This window comes from Anabrus simplex, chromosome 1 (assembly GCF_040414725.1).
Source record: "Anabrus simplex isolate iqAnaSimp1 chromosome 1, ASM4041472v1, whole genome shotgun sequence".
NCBI lineage: Eukaryota > Metazoa > Arthropoda > Insecta > Orthoptera > Tettigoniidae > Anabrus > Anabrus simplex.
This window is the reverse complement of record NC_090265.1, coordinates 1,673,661,277-1,673,678,728: the sequence shown is the minus strand read 5'-3', so window position 1 is coordinate 1,673,678,728 and position 17,452 is coordinate 1,673,661,277. Positions and strand designations below refer to the sequence as shown.

Sequence of the window (17,452 nt, the reverse complement as noted above, 5' to 3'; positions counted from 1 at the left end):
TGAGCTTGCATCCGGGATATAGTGGGTTCGAACCCCACTGTCGGCAGCCCTGAAGATGGTTTCCCGTGGTTTTTCATTTTCACACCAGGCAAATGCTGGGGCTGTGCCTTACTTAACGCCACGGGCTCTTCCTTCCCATTCCTAGGCCTTTCCTATCCCATCGTCGCCGTAAGACCTATCTGTGCCGGTGCGAGGTAAAGCAAATTGTAAAAAAATAAAACTTAAGCCTAAACCTCGCAGAGAAACTCAAACTAACCCTAGACATTAATTTCATTTTAAGAAATACACAATAGAAGACTAGCACCAGTGTAACGAATGTCAGGCAGCATTTACCTAAATCCAAATCACACAAACATAATAATTTAACTACTCATCCAATTACGTTATTTCATAACCAAACCAAACCAAACCCCATGGCACAACAGGCCCGAAAATCCATGGCCTACCAAGCGACCGCTGCTCAGCTTGAAGGCCTGCAGATCACGAGGCGTCATGTGGTCAGCACGGCGAATCCTCTCGGCCGTTATCTCACCGTCAGATAGCTCCGCAATTGTAATCACGTACGCTGAGTGGACCTCGAACCAGCACTCAGATCCATGTATAAATCTCTGACCTGGCCGGGGATTGACCCCGGAGCCTCCGGGTAAGAAGTAGACACGCTACCCCTACACCGCAGATCCGGCATTTCGTATTCAGAAAATGATAAAACATGTATCTGATTATTTTAGAAAGATTTCTGCAGTCATGTACTTTCTAAACAATCTGTTCAGATAATTGAGTAAAATTTGCTGTTTGGCCGAGCGGTTAGGGGCGCGCGGCTGTGAGCTTACATCCGGGAGATAAATCCAAATCACACAAACATAATAATTTAACTACTCATCCAATTACGTTATTTCATAACCAAACCAAACCAAACCCCATGGCACAACAGGCCCGAAAATCCATGGCCTGAAGATGGTTTTCCGTAGTTTCCCATTTTCACACCAGGCAAATGCTGGAGTTGTACCTTAAGGCCACGGCCGCTTCCTTCCAACTCCAAGGCCTTTCCTATCCCATCGTCGCCGTGAGATCTATCTGTGTCGGTGGGACGTAAAGTCACTGGCAAAAATAATATTGCTGTAATGACTTATCTGAGAGGAATCATAAGCTATTTACCTTTCATAGAAAGATTTCATTTCTCAGGTTTCCTTTTTTGTTGATATTGAAGATTATTGTTATCGGTACAGGAGTTTGCAGATATTTAGTTTATGTGTTCTCCAGTCTGCTGAGAGATAGGTAATTTTTATCTCACGATATGTAATCATACTTAAGCTGTAGACCGCTTTTTGAACATGTCTTCATATTTACAATAAAGCTAAATAATTGTTGATCCTAGGTTTCTCAAGAGACAGATTGCCACGTGATTCTCGTCCTTTGAGTCTGGCCTTCTTGCCATACGTACAATGTTCAAACACATCAGTTACTAACATGACCCTTATATTAAAGTGAGCGACATGATCATTTTCGAAGTACCGCTAGTGTATTTTTGTAGTAGTGTATTTTTCAGTCTTATTAATCAGTCTGCTAATCTTTTAGCAAAGGATTTGTGTAGATTTTTCAGTTTTTATACAGAAGTATATTTTAATATTACCACAGTCTTTATATTATGTATATGTATTGCGTGTGTACACGGTAGTCGGTGTAGGCTGTCATTAATTTTATAAGGCGAATGTTTTCATGTGTGCGAAATGTAAGTTAAAGTATGAATTCCATACGATCTCTGCGTCAAACTGAGGAGCGCCCGCAACATGGCGGTACGCGCATGGACATGTCTTCCCCAGTCACAGGCTTCTGCGGAGCCAGCGGTGTGGGGCCTTGCTAGGTACCAACTGATGAGCCCGGCCTAGCACACGGAGGCGAAACGCTGGCAAACAGGAATGAGTTAGCTGGAAAATTTATAATGTCCAATAACGGACCATTTATATTGGATTACAATAGGGTCGCCACTCCCAAAGGCATTTTAGAGCCACTGCCTGCAATGATTTAGGCCGCCCCTTACATGGGGAACAGACGCCTTTGCAGCCGCCCCCGACATGGTAAACAGACGCTGCTGATGCCAAGCGTTCTCATATTATTCCCTCCACCATTTAGAAGTCAATCTTCTCCGCTGTAGATTCCGTTGAGGGCTTCACTCGTAACGCTGAGCTGGGATCCTTACCAGATGCTACAACCCGGGTCAGTGTGCTCTGTGACTCACATAGGCAAGGGCGCCAATCCCTGGGCAAGGCTACCTCTGAAGAGGGTTCCTACCTGCTACCTCCTAAATCTTTACTCTGTCCAGTCAAAATATATAAACTGCAATGAATATATATTACTAATTTCTTACAGCGTAGATTGAAAATGACGTGGATTTCTGCCCACTTTCTTTCGTTATTTTCTGCCTGAAAATGACGTGGATTTCTGCCCACTTTCTTTCGTTATTTTCTGCCTCAATTTCCAGCTCTGGTATCGCAGCAATGATCGAGAGTGACAGGTAGAACTTCGCCTAACCTGTAACGCAGCCACAACGTCACTGTGGTTGAAAGGCATAAGCTCATTGCCTGCCAGCCTGCCCGCTTACAGCGCCCACCCCATGAGCTGCTTCAGCAATAGGCGACACCAATAATATTTCACAAAATAAATCAACAGTCCAACAACACCAAAGAACCAACCACTAACAAGAATCGTAACACAATCCAACAGCTCCAATTTAACCATCAAACCCTCTACAATATTCTTCAACAACATAATTTTCACAATCGTTACAACTTTTGTCATTCGGAAGAAGAAAACAACTACTCTCTCTTCTAAGATATCAACTTAATTACAAAAAGTCTAATTTGGCGCAGGACAGGCAACAGTGGAAGAGGTTCATCCTATGACAAGACCTGCCATAAGACAGAATACCTAGATGAGATGATGATAATTTGAGACAATGAATATTATCACCCTCTTTGCGTCAAAATCACATCAATGTAGCGAGTGACAGCCTAGTATCATTTCAGCAAACTCACGTGGTTGACTCGCAACACATTAGGCCAACTACAAGTCTCTGTTGAACTGCAAGTCAACACAATCTCGCCGTCAAATAACGACATTGGCCCAACAATTGGAATGCTTTTCCTTCCCATTTTATATTTAACATTGAACCTATTTTATATTCTTTCTACTATGTATTAGCTTGTCAATTTCCTTCTATATCAAGCATAGACTACGGCTTCAAGCCATCAATTGTGTTACAATCAAATGACGTCCACTTCATTAAGTGAACTACGTACAAATATATCATTGTATTAGAGTTTTAATTATTTCAAAAACATTTGTGTGATGAACTGTAAATTTTATCCCACACACATCATCGTCCAACATATTTTAGAATAATCCTTTAACCAGGTACCTGGTAAAAAATAAGGTTTTGATATTGACGGGAGATGCCTCGTAAGAAGAGGCGAAACATGTCTCATTATATTTTAACAATGTTTTAACTCGTATGTTAACATTCTGTATTGCATTGAATAGGTGGCAAAATAATATTTTCTTATATACATTATGTGATACTTTTAATACGGACCAAACATGATTTTCATTACCTGTAATACGATTATGAGACCAGAACAGATGTTGCATCTTACATACAGTAGGACTACATAAAGCCATAGGAGGTTTTGGGATTGCCTATTGTTGTTTTGGTCCTGATGTAAGACTAGAAATTACACGTTTTTGTGTTTAAATGTTATAAAAACTGCAGTTGTTTTATTTGCGCAAGTTACATTTAAAAACTTTGTATCATATCGCACTTGTACCAACTTGTAAAGCAAGCGCTGTCAGGTGAGCTCAAGGTCACGAATAACCGTAATTTCGGAAGTGTTAATGATACTTTTTCTCTTTCCAATTTGATTGTGATTAGACGGGCCCGGATTCATATGCACTAAAAATAAAACAAAATACACTTACCAAAAGTATTATTTAATTTTAACTCAGTGTTAAACTGACACACATGGATCATTCCTTGTAAAATGATGCATAGCAGTAGCTTATCAAGAGTTTTTCAATATTTTCAGGAGTCAGTGACTTTCTGTTGTCGGACAGAATTAATTTATAAGCTGAAAATGATCGTTCTTCGTCGACAGACGTAAGTGGGCAATACTTGTACACTGTCACTGGCTGCTAGGCACATTTTTCTGGTAAAGACTGCCTGATTCCACTAATGTATTTGCTTATGGATTGAATCTTCTTCAGTCCTTGGTTTGAGTCCAACACCGCAGTGAGTTTCCTTTTAACTTTTTCTCCAGTTTCACCAGGGACACAGTTTAAAGAACTAATGGTGTGCTGAATTAACTGAAGGGATTTGTGTAGCGGTGTACCACAAGTTTCTAGGCCCTTAATCACCTTTGAAAGCGACGAATACCTAATGCACATGGATGAAACTAACATTATATACAGTTTCAGATTGAAGTGCGCATTTTGCTTCACGAACACATGCAGTATTACTATCGTCAATACTTTTAACGACATTTTTCACTTGATTAAAGTTCTCCTGGTAGAACAATACTGTGGATAACCAAGTTCCCCATCTTGTGTGAACAGTTTCCGGCGGAAGAGAAACCTGAGGCAGATGGGTTTTATACAACAGTTTTTTCCCACTTGAAATTACTTTTTTTGGCAGATGGAAAGAGGGTACGTATCTCTTCTGCAATATGATGCAATCCATGGGCCAAACGTGTGACATGGATGAGATTTGGAAAAAATACTCGAAGAGATTGATCAACTTTCAACATACACAAAGCTGCATCTGTGACTAAAGGGCGCACTTTGTAACAATCACTCTCAGATTCTCTAGGCCACAGAAGTCGCAGGGAATCATTAACAAGTCTTGCAACTGTAGCGTGGTTGGTTTTTCCTAGCACTTCGCACGAAAGTAAATGAGGTTTGCCAGGTGCTTCCAGACATAATTTACCCACTATGAAGTTCGAAATGTATCAACCACACGAATCTGTTATTTCATCTACCGATATCCAGACACAGTTCCCTCCTATTTCTGATCGTATTGAATCCACGACAGAAACGTGCAGTGAAAGTAAATAGTTCTTCCTATTTCCTAAGGTTAGATTCATCTGGTATTCTTTGATTAACACAATACTTTTCAAGAAACGAGCATAGGTGTGGATTATTCAATTTATACAGTGGAATGTTGCTGCATACAAAAGCTTTACAAATATCAGCAAAAAATGTACTAACTTCACACTGTGTTTCCACGTTGGTTAAAAGTAACTGTTGCGTATTCTTACTCTGCTCTTTTGATCTGAGACGTGAAGCTGTTTTCGAATGCTGTTCAGTTTGAAATTTTGTATCGCATTTTACACTCTAGTTGCATACTTGACAGTATACTACATCACCGTCACTTGTATAGTCACTATTGCCTGATATCAACTGTTTAATTATCTTTAGGCATTTTTGCAGTTTAATCTGGTAAAATGAAATGAAATGTTGTATGGCTTTTAGTGCCGGGATATCCCAGGAAGGGTTCGACTCGCCAGGTGCAGGTCTTTCTATTTGACACCCGTAGGTGACCTGCGCGTCGTGATGAGGATGAAATGATGATGAAGACAACACATACACCCAGCCCCCATGCCATTGGAATTAACCAATTAAGGTTAAAATCCCCAACCCGACCAGGAATCGAACCCGGGACCCTCTGAACCTAAGGCCAGTACGCTGACCGTTCAGCCAACGAGTCGGACAGTTTAATCTGGTAAAACATTGCAATAGACGACCAGCAAGTTAATAGATTGAACGCACTTGTTTAAGCAAACGTTGGGAGGCTACTGTAAGGAGAAAGGAATGTCAGAAGGAAATAGCTGTAATGAAATGCGCATAATCTGTCTACCTGCTTATATTGCAACTCTGAAAACCCTTTCGTAGATCAGGGGAAGGCTTCTCGTGTTGCCAAGGGATGTAAAACATATATAGAGTTCATTAGATTTATTTACTGCAGTGCCAAAAAATAACTTACAAAGGAAACAGTGAAGTGTATTCTGTGTTTTCATGAATATGACAATGTAAAGTTGTGTGAAATAAGTACATGAATAAATTTTACAGAACTACGAAAACGGAAATTTATTGCTGCCTGTATTGATTCTGGAGGCAAAACCTAAAATAACCTATTTTAAGAATACAAGAAACCTAAAGTGAATGTTTATGCCACTGGAAAATTCGGGCGCTAGTAATAACATATCCAAATATTTTTAAATATTTAGTCCATATGTTAACATGCAATCTCAGATCTACTGTGGAAAAGAAAAACTTATTCCCGTTTTATTGTAGTGTCTTGTTTAAAAGATTCTGAGTGATGTACATATGAAGAAAACTGGTGTTGTAGTGAAATTTGACCCTTCATTGAAGAAAAGAGTATGGATGTCTTGCATTTGACTGTACTTGATGGTTTGCAACTCGATCCTAATATTGGTTTACTTCACTTTGTTGCTTTTGACAAGGCACGAGGTGGAAGGTGAAAACTTTTTGAGACAAATCGTCACTTGTGATAAGACCTGGGTTCACCATTACGCTTCCACGTCAAAGAGGGCCCTGTAGAGTGGTGGAAGGGCGGTGTGAAGCCACTGGTGAAAGCCAAGACGCTGTTATCTTTAAATAAGGTCTTGGTCACGGTCGTCTGGAACCGCAGTGAACTACTGCTGGTTGATTTCCTCTAACATTGGACCATTACTGCGGCCTACTATTGCTATCTTCTTCACCAGGTTCTTATTGCGTACAGGTCAAAAAGGCGTAGCAAACCTCCACACAAATGCACTGGACTGTCCTGCCACATTTACCCTATAGTCCAAGACTTGTCACCATGACTTCCACATGTTTGGGCTACTGAAGGGTGCTCTTGGTGGCGGGCGCTTCACAACCAACGATGTGGTGAAACAGTTTGTGCGCATTTGGCTTCAGACATGCCTGGCTACCTTCTTCAAAAATTGCTTATCTAGTGGCAAAAGTGTATAGATAGGTTGGGGACTTACGTCCAAAAGTAAGACCAACGTAAAATGTTCGTATTTTTTATATATAAAATAGGTACAACAAAAGGTTGTTTATATTTGACTTGCACTCGTTTAATCAACTTGCTATTTGACATAGTCAAATAGGAGATAGCCCAAAGACATAAGCGAGCAGTTGTCACTGGAAATTAGATCTACTGTGAAAATATACACGATATACAAAATTCTTATATGAGTGTGTTCGCTGTGGAAGTGCAGACAGGAACTTGCGTTTGTGAGAACCCGGATGATGTTCCATGCACCAAATAAATGTCAGGTTTAAAAGTGATGTGAAAGGAATTTACCATTTTAGAACTAATGTTAATCGATAGTAATTTAGGAAACATAAGTGAGCTAACAAACGTTGAGGGGAATCCAAAAATATGACCGTGCATGCTGTGAGGTGGCAGCATATCCAATAAACCTATTTTGGAATTGAAGATTCCCTTATTGCGGTGAGCTAGTCCCATTCTGCCAAGACAGGCAACAAAGAAAAATACGATGACATTACTTTATATTACGATTCACATGGTAAAGTTGCTTTCTCGCAAATTAACTGCGTATCATAGCGCTGAAAAGAGCTTATTAAATTAAATTAAATCATAGGAGATGCGAGACTGCCCCAGACACTTCCCTGCAAGAGAAACAATTTAATTTTAGACATAACGAAAAATATACGTTATTCCCATCAGGCCGGACTACCCTCAGAGCGACAGCACGAACGAACCACATCGGCTCTTACTGAGAACGAAGATCTGAATTCCCGATGCTAGCTTTGCATCTTAGAATATGAAGTCAACACACACACATCCTGGTTTGCACGTGCCACCCTTCCAAAGCAAAGGAACCAATCATGTGCAGAATTTTAACGAGCAGTCCTCGCAGCTTACATGAGGGTGGAATATTTCCCACACTTGACTTTTGCCAGAACACGCGAAATAAGATTTTATTCTGGCGTCATTCCCACATTCTTTGATATAAATCAGAACACAGTACACGAGTTCTTTCTGGTGCCAGCGAGACATGAAAGTTATAGCCAGGCCCGCTATAGGGTGTTCCAACAGTCATCACCTCTCTATTTTACTGAGCCCGAACAAACATTCCATTATTTATAACAGTAATAATCTCGTGCAATATGTAAACTGGTACATCTAATATTACCCGAATAGACTTCCGATTCTACAGAAAAGGAAAATATTCCTTAATTACCCTCCCAATTGTGCCGCTAATGATGTTGACAAGTACGTAATGATCCTGTAAGACACAGTAAGAAATTGCCACATAATGCCAAAATCCAAGATTATTATTATTTATCGTGTCAGAAGTACAAAGTAAGAGAGACAAAAATGAAACAAGGAAATTTTAAACATTGGTTGACCAAAAATTGGCCACAACAAGTGCATTTGGAGTTGCCCTCATTAGATCTTTAATGGTACAAGTGGCTGGAGAAGATGGGCACAGTAGAAGATAACTCCAAGACAATGTATCTGCAAGCAGGGTCCTTACACTATATGATTAGAGACAGAATGCTATCCAATAGGTAGAAAAAAACCAAGTTCCTCTTTTTTGGTAATAATGGGAAATGGGGTATAAGTAGTCAGGCTGCTCCTTTTAGGGATCAAAATTACATGGCATGGCCTATACACTCTGAAAAGAGCACAAGATTCTGTGGTATGTTCAGTGAAAGATTTGATATTTGTATGCCATGTGTATTGTGTTGAATCCTGCTTAAACTTCTTGAGCATGCAAATACTTCTGAATACCTTGAAATTGTAACAAGTGGCATTTGTAGATTTTACTAAAGTAATGGAGTATTACCATATAATCTCGAATAACACCCGCCACCGAATAAGACCCGCACCCGTATTTTGAAAGAACAAAATTTTTAAAAAAGGTGAAGTCAAAATTACTTACAATCTTTACTAACGCACATCAAATGATTAGAAAATACAAATAAAAGTAAACATCTTCAGAACTTTCATCACCATCACCTTCCCACAAAATGTCCTCACCGCTGCCATCCATAGCATTAGAAATGCTACATTTCCTGAAGCTCTTCCATATGAGGTCTCCAGAAGTACGATTCCATGCCGTCAAAATCCACGAACACAGCAGCTGAACTTCCGGGCACTGAATGCTACCAGTTGGGGTCAGTGTGTGATTATCAGCCGCCATCCATTCTGTATAGAGCTGTTTCAAGGCTGCTTTAAGTGGACGGTTTGCGCAGACATCCAGCGGCTGTAGCATAGATATCATCCCACCCGGAATGACTGCTAGGTCGGTTTTCCCATCCTTGATATGTTTCTTCACAGCGTCTGTTGTGTGGCCGCGGTAACTGTCGAGAACAAGCAAGCTCTTTTGTCCCAATAATGCACCAGGGCGACGTTGCCAGACACACTTTACCCAGTCTTCTACAAGTAAACTGTCCATCCAGCCGGAGTTCTGAGATCTGACGATAACACCAGCGGGTAGATTTTTAGTGAGCGTCTTTTGCACGCGAACAATGTGCGGCAGCAATTTGGTTCCGTTGGCAAGAGTACACAGCATTACCGTACACCGTTGTTTTTCATTACAACCTGTTCTAATGGTAACACTTTTCGCACCCTTATTCAGTCCTGTCCACTGGCATTTCAAAGTAGACTGGCGTCTGATCTGCATTGCCAGTTTGGGAAAGCAAATATGCATTTTCTTTCTGCAACCGAATCATGTGACGCTGAAACGACAATAACTGCTCATCGTAGGCACCAGGAAGACACTGTGAAATTCAGGTACATCTTCGTACGCCCAACCCATTTCTTTTATAAAAATTACAAACCCATCCTCGGCTTGCCTTAAACCCTTTCGATGAAAGTTCCTTTGCGATCTCTAATACCTTTAGCTGACTCATTTCGGTAGACACACCCTATTGCAAGTAATCAGCTTCATTTTCCGTATCAAAATCTAATCACTAAATGTTTACACTATTGAGATTCTTCCACCGTTTTGATACTTTATTTTGCCTTTTGGCAATTTTTTTATTAATATGTCAACAGTACATGTTTCGTTCCTTATTTAGGAACATCCTCAGCTGTTATAGCGGCTTAGGTGAATGGTTAAAAATTTTAAACACATAGATTTACAAATACATCGATTCGCTTAAAAACTAATTACGAATTAAGATAGATGATATTAAAAACAATGTGGGGTTAGTGTGTTACTGGTATGAGAGCAGATGATTACATGGTTGATTGACTTAAAACTATGTCTATTCATTAGAATAGTTGTTCAAAACATTTTTCACTTTGTTACATAAAAAGTCTGTCTGCAATTAAAAATTTTTAAAAATGTTTAACTTCATAACATTGTTCGAAGTGTTGAAAGTTTTTCTTCTTTTACTTCCAGGTAAGTTGTTGTATGTTGTGTGCTTGCTTATAGTGCTTTTGATTGAGTCTAATGTGGAAACTTTGGAGCTGATTGCTGATCTGTTAATGTGAAGGGAGCCTCGTTTCAAATTTCTGAAATGAAATAAAATATGGTAGTGGGAATTTGTTCGAAAGCATGTGTCTTCGCGTAATAATAGAATGTATAAGAAAGTTCCTTTACCTTGCTATAGCTGAATTCCGATTCTACTGTGACCCTGGAGGGACGTTTGATGCTGCTTTGGGTCTGGTGAAGTAATGGGGTGTGTATTCTGTTGTATGCTCCTCCCTACGGGGAGGTGGGGCTGCGGAGAGGGGAGGGGGCGTGTCGGTTACAGTTACGGCATCAACTTTAGGAGGGCTGGGTAGAGGGGATGTACAAAATGGCGGAGGCTCTGTCTTGTTTATCCTTCTACTATTTGTATTGTGTTTTTTGTCTAATGCTTCGAGACTTGATAATGTCCCTTCAAATAAAGGGTTTCTATTATCAAGAGTTTCATTGAGATTATTGTCTAGATTACTTTTTTGTTCTAAATAAATATATAGATTTTCTAAAGTGTTAAGGAGGGCTCCTTTGTTTATTTTGTGTAATATAGTTAAGTCCTGCTCTATGGTTGTAAATTGATGTCCCGTTAAACTCATGTGCTGGCCCATCGCGGAATTTTTTTTATGTCTTTCGGCATTGACATGTTCTTGGTATCTTACTGTAAAACTGCGCTCAGTCTGTCCTACATAACATTTTTTTTACATTGACGGCACTTTAATTTATAAACCCCTGATTCAGAGTGTTTGTTTTTACCTAGGGAATTGACACTGTTGTGATTAAAAAATTTTTGCTTCGTGTTGTTGCTGGTGGAATAAAGTTCACACTAGAAAAAGAAAACTCAATAAATTTTTTAGACATAAATGTAACACGAAAAAAGGAAGAGTTCGTCTTCAAGATACATAGAAAACCTACTTTTACTCCCATCACAATAAAGAACTACTCATTGCACCCAGAATCGCAAAAAAAGTTACATATACGGAGCGTTTAACATACCCCTTACACACAGAAAGAGAAAAAGAACTGCTCTTTATTCGCAAACAAGCCCAATGTAACGGTTTTTAACCAAAGATAATAAACAAAATAATTGGTAAATTCAAACAAAAATTACAAACCAATCTAACACCCGAAACAAAAAAGAAAGATAAATACGCTAAGTTCACATTCAACAACCCCAACCTATACACAGTAACCAATTTATTCAGAAAACATAATTATAAGATCGCATTTTCAACCAGCAACAACACGAAGCAAAAATTTTTTAATCACAACAGTGTCAATTCCCTAGGTAAAAACAAACACTCTGAATCAGGGGTTTATAAATTAAAGTGCCGTCAATGTAAAAAAAGTTATGTCGAACAGACTGGGCGCAGTTTTACAGTAAGATACCAAGAACATGTCAATGCCGAAAGACATAAAATAAATTCCACGATGGGCCAGCACATAAGTTTAACGGGACATCAATTTACAACCATAGAGCAGGACTTAACTATATTACACAAAATAAACAAAGGAGCTCTCCTTAATACTTTAGAAAATCTATATATTTATTTAGAACAAAAAGTAATCTAGACAATAACCTCAATGAAACTCTTGATAATAGAAACCCTTTATTTGAAGGGACATTATCAAGTCTCGAAGCATCAGGCAAAAAACAATACAAATAGTAGAAAGATAAACAAGACAGAGCTTCCGCCATTTTGTACATCCTCTCTACCCAGCCCTCCTAAAGTTGATGCCGTAACTGTAACCGACACGCCCCCTCCCCTCTTCGCAGCCCCACCTCCCCGTAGGGAGGAGCATACAACAGAATACACACCCCATTACTTCACCAGACCCAAAGCAGCATCAAACGTCCCTCCAGGGTCACAGTAGAATCGGAATTCAGCTATAGCAAGGTAAAGGAACTTTCTTATACATTCTATTATTACGCGAAGACACATGCTTTCGAACAAATTCCCACTACCGTATTTTATTTCATTTCAGAAATTTGAAACGAGGCTCCCTTCACATTAACAGATCAGCAATCAGCTCCTAAGTTTCCACATTAGACTCAATCAAAAGCACTATAAGCAAGCACACAACATACAACAACTTACCTGGAAGTAAAAGAAGAAAAACTTTCAACACTTCGAACAATGTTATGAAGTTAAACATTTTTAAAAAATTTTAATTGCAGACAGACTTTTTATGTAACAAAGTGAAAAATGTTTTGAACAACTATTCTAATGAATAGACATAGTTTTAAGTCAATCAACCATGTAATCATGTGCTCTCATACCAGTAACACACTAACCCCACATTGTTTTTAATATCATCTATCTTAATTCGTAATTAGTTTTTAAGCGAATCAATGTATTTGTAAATCTATGTGTTCAAAATTTTTAACCATTCACCTAAGCCACTATAACAGCTGAGGATGTTCCTAAATAAGGAACGAAACATGTACTGTTGACATGTTAATAAAAAAATTGCCAAAAGGCAAAATGAAGTATCAAAACGGTGGAAGAATCTCAATAGTGTAAAAATTGTGTTTGGAGACACACCCTATCCCAATTCCTGCCTTTCTCTCACACATTTATAAAGTTTTTTTTTTGTTTTTTTAAATTTCTGAGAACTGCACACTCAGTCCACGAAAAGCTCTACGATCACCACTACATGTTAATGGCACATTTTTCTTCTTTCTCCTGTCGTGAATACACGACTCGTCAATGTATTTCCTACCGGTGGCACGATTTCCAATAATTTCGGCTTTCCGAACTACTTTCAGTTTCTCACTTGCACTAAAAGATCGCAAACGCTTTGTGGAATTCATGTTGATGCTCCGAGAACGTGCGTGAGACTGACGCCAACCGCGGAAGTAGCGTATACTGAGAGCTAAGAAAGCATTGTTGCCAAGCCGTGTCAGCGGTGATGCCTGATTTACGCACATTTGGATTAAGACCCGCACCCAATTTTGGAAGCGATATTTTTAAAAAAAAACCAGTGCGGGTGGTATTAGAGATTGTACGGTATGTTGTTAGTGAAGGCGTCGCCTAACATAATGAAAAGCAAGCCTGCTTAAGTTTTTACGAGAAAGTGGATATCTTCTGTTGTTTTTGTTAGAGTTGTGTTATGAAATAGGAAGAAACCATTGGAACAGTTGGGATGATTATTAGAGTTATAGTGTGAATTTTTATGTTTATAATCAGTTTGGTTTTTGATTGAACACATAATTGCATTAATTGGGGAGGGGGGCTTTTCCCTTTGACATAGTTTTCAGTGTATGTTTCACCATGATTATGCTAAAATTATCCCATTTTCTTCTTTTAGGTATGGAAACAAGGGTTCCCCTCCAGCAATTCCACCTAACAGTTCTCTTGTGTTTGAAGTCGAGTTGAGAGCTGTTAACTGAAGTGTCTGAATATTGGTGCAATATAATTGAACATAGTGTGCTGTTTTACTGTCGTGACACTTATTCACATGAACTTCTTGCTGCGTGTTTTATGTCCTGCATTTGCATGTGTGTTATTTAGTGGCATATTTCAAGAAGTCTGTGAAGCCAAGAATATTTCATTGTAATTCCTATGATTAGACTGATTGTTACGAGTGGACATTATTTTTGTATGATGATTTTTAAAAGAATATAAGTGAGGCTTGCTCACATCAACCTGTTAAATATCTTCCGTAAGAGTAGCTCTTTAGGAAATATAATATGTATGGTTCTTACTTTATAGATCTTGTATCTTATTTTGATGACATTCCTGATCTGCACATTGTAACCCTGTGAAATCTTTTGCGAGCTATCTATTACATCTTTGTCAGTTATTTGGTGCATAATTCAAGGTTTATTAGTTTTTGTATTCTATTGGATTAAACAGTTACCTGAAGCTGTTTATGTATTGTACAAACTAATAAAACAATTCATAAAGGATCATTTCATTACCTTTATCCTAACTCATAATTACATAATTACATTTGTTCCAGTGACTGGTTATACCACTGTTAGTGAAGCCCATTAAGTTATAAAGAAGAAGAATTACATTCGTTCCGCGCGCGCGCGTGTGTGTGTGTGTGTGTGTGTGTGCGCGCGCGCGCGCGCACGTTTTACCAGGTGCATATTCCTTGTTCATGAGGTTGGCGTAGTGTTCATTTTATTGTTTAAGACTTTGTGTGGTTTGACATGTTTTAATGAAGTGTTTGTTATAATTTTATGTGACATTCAGTGGTCCAGGTTCCTTTCGATGTTTCAGTTTGTTCTCGGACATTTTCATATGCTATATTCCCATTGTAGATTATCTATATATATAAAATAAGAGTTTTGTCTGTACATTGCTCAGAATTTGAAAATAATGGTATTTCTGTATCGGTCATGTCCATAGTAACAAGAAAGTGCACTTTTTACATTTCCGTAATTTCTGTCTGTCTGTCTGTCTGTCTGTCTGTCTGTCTATCTGTCTGTATGTATGTACACGCATCACGAGAAAACGGTTGAAGAGAATTTAGTGGAAATCGGTATGTGAAGTCGGGGGATGAGCCTCTACAATCTAGGCTATAAATCATTTTACTCACGCTGAGTGAAATGGTAGTTTAGGGGAAGGCCTAAAATTGAATTCTCAACTATTTATGTTATTAGTGGTCTAATGAAAATCGGTATGTGAAGTTGGGGGATGAGCCTCTACAATTTAGGCTACACATCATTTTACTCGCGCTGAGTGAAATGGTACTTTAGGGGAAGGCCTAAAATTGAATTCTCAACTATTTATATTATTAGTGGTCGTATTTTAAATAAAATGGGTATGCAAAGTTGGGGAATAAGTTGCTACAATTTCGGCTATCAATAATTGTATTCACGCTGCGAAAAATCGTAGTTTAGGGGAAGGCCTAAAATTTAATTCTCAAATATTGTTGTTATTAGTGGTCCTATCTTGATGAAAATCGGTATGCAAAGTCAGGAAATAAGTCGCTATAGTCTAGGCTGTAAATTATTTTATTCACGCTGAGCGAAATGGTAGTTTAGGGGAAGGCCTAAAATTTAAATCTCAAATATTTCTTATTAGAGGTGTAATCGATGAATGCTACATAATTAAGGTTATATAGTATTAAATTTCCTATTATTCATGTCTTATACATTGTTACCGTACTGGCTATGATCACAAAGATATTCATAAATTTGGATTTTTGTTATTAAGTCCATATCAGCGCCGAGTAACGAGAAAATGGGTAAACAGTATTTTATGAAAATCGGTATGTAAAGTCGGAGAATAAGAAACTACAGTTTACGGTATAAAATATTTTACAAATCACAGAGTCGAAAGAAAACTAAATGTGAAGGCCTACAATATAGAAATCTCATAACGTTGATCAACAATAACATTACATTGACCATTGTTTGTCGTGATGTGCTTTGTGGCTTCTGTTGCCCCTCATCTCCGGTAGATAGGATTACTGCTGCGTACAGAGTATTTTTTATTTGATTTACGTCGCACCGACATAGGTTTTGTGGCGACGATGGGATAGGAAAGGGCTAGGAGTGCCTTAGGCCTTAATTAAGGTACAGGCCCAGCATTTGACTGGTCTGAAAGTGGGAAACAACGGAATACCATCTTCAGCGCTGCCGACAATGGGGTTCGAATCCACTATCTCTCGGATGCAAGGTCACAGCTGCGCACCGCTAACCACACGGTCAACTCGCCCAGTCGTACAGAGTGTAACAGCCTGCCTGAATATTGATGGGAAGTAGCTGGGGAGTTAGATAACTTTCTTCTTTAGCATGCCATTCCCCTGGTTTATAAATTTTTTGATACTACTGGTACGTAACACACTGGATCGTCATAGCATTCGGGCTATTCAACCCCACTTTTGAGGCACTGACTGGAATTAACAGTGTGCATATTTAGCAGAATAATGGCAGATGAGTGTTCATGGCAATCTGAGGCCTGGTCATCCCAGCTCTGGAACTTTGGACTATTAGATTGGGACCTCCATCTAACCGCAGCACTGTTCGTTAAAAGTAATAAAACGTGCGGCTTTCTATTTGATCGAGTATTTTATATGATAGCATTGCTTTTAATCGCTACATTCATACTCACGTTTTCGTAATGACCTATGTTGATTTCAGTTAGGAAAACTACAAAGTCAGTCTTTCTGAGAATCCCGTAGCGAAGCACGGGTACATCAGCTAGTCGTGAATAAATCCAGCAAGAAACAGTACTTCCAGACATTTAAAGAATCATATTCTGTTGATTTTATGTGCATACTAAAATGAAGAAAGGGAGAAAAATTTGCCTTTCGTACAGTATGTGGGTGTGATATTAATATTGCACATGGTGGACGCAACGATTTAGGTGATGGTGAGTTAGTTATTGGCATTCAGGCTTCCAACATAGTGAATGATCTCCAGGATACAGATAAATCCCTTTTCTTTTCATCAGTGAGAAACTACTCTTGTACTTCCTGTGACTACATCATCAACAAGTTTCCACTCAAGGTTGATGTGTTAAAGCATGCTCAAGTTGCTAGGTTAGACAAAATTTTAGGTGCACAGTTTTCTTCCATTTGTTTTATTCTTGGAAAGGTTTCCTATCATGTTTTGCAAGGAAGAGAATGAAACTACAGATGAGGTGGTGAATGAGTTCAGGTTGATGACACTTTGGTTGCAAATCACGATGCTGCAAGCGATTCCAGTTGGGCACAAATATCAAGAATTCGTGGAGCCGATGGACTTCTTAAGTATAACCGAATTTCTAGAGTAATGTCTATTCTCACTATACCCCATAGCAATGCAGAATGTGATCCTGATTTCAGCCTTGTGAAGTAAAATAGAACAGAGTTCACATCAGCCATGTCCAATGAATCCCTGGAGTCTGTTTCTATTTTGAAGACCAGGAGTTCTGGTTCTTGTTATGAAAAAACATTTTCTCAAGACTTTTTTCAGGAAGCTAAAAAGGCCACAACTATGACTTTCAAGTCGAACT

The 17,452-nt window shown here is 38.9% G+C and overlaps 1 protein-coding gene across 1 annotated transcript in view; it reads left to right on the top strand.

The window, feature by feature from the left end:
* Fkbp39 (FK506-binding protein 39kD) overlaps window positions 1-14,407 on the top strand; it is a 234,199-nt gene extending 219,792 nt beyond the window's left edge. The window contains exon 9 of the mRNA XM_067138391.2: window positions 13,809-14,407. Within this exon, the coding sequence (XP_066994492.2) occupies window positions 13,809-13,890 (82 nt within the window). The 3' untranslated portion in view covers window positions 13,891-14,407. The remainder of the gene's footprint in view (window positions 1-13,808) is intronic.
* The last annotated feature ends 3,045 nt before the right edge of the window (window positions 14,408-17,452 follow it).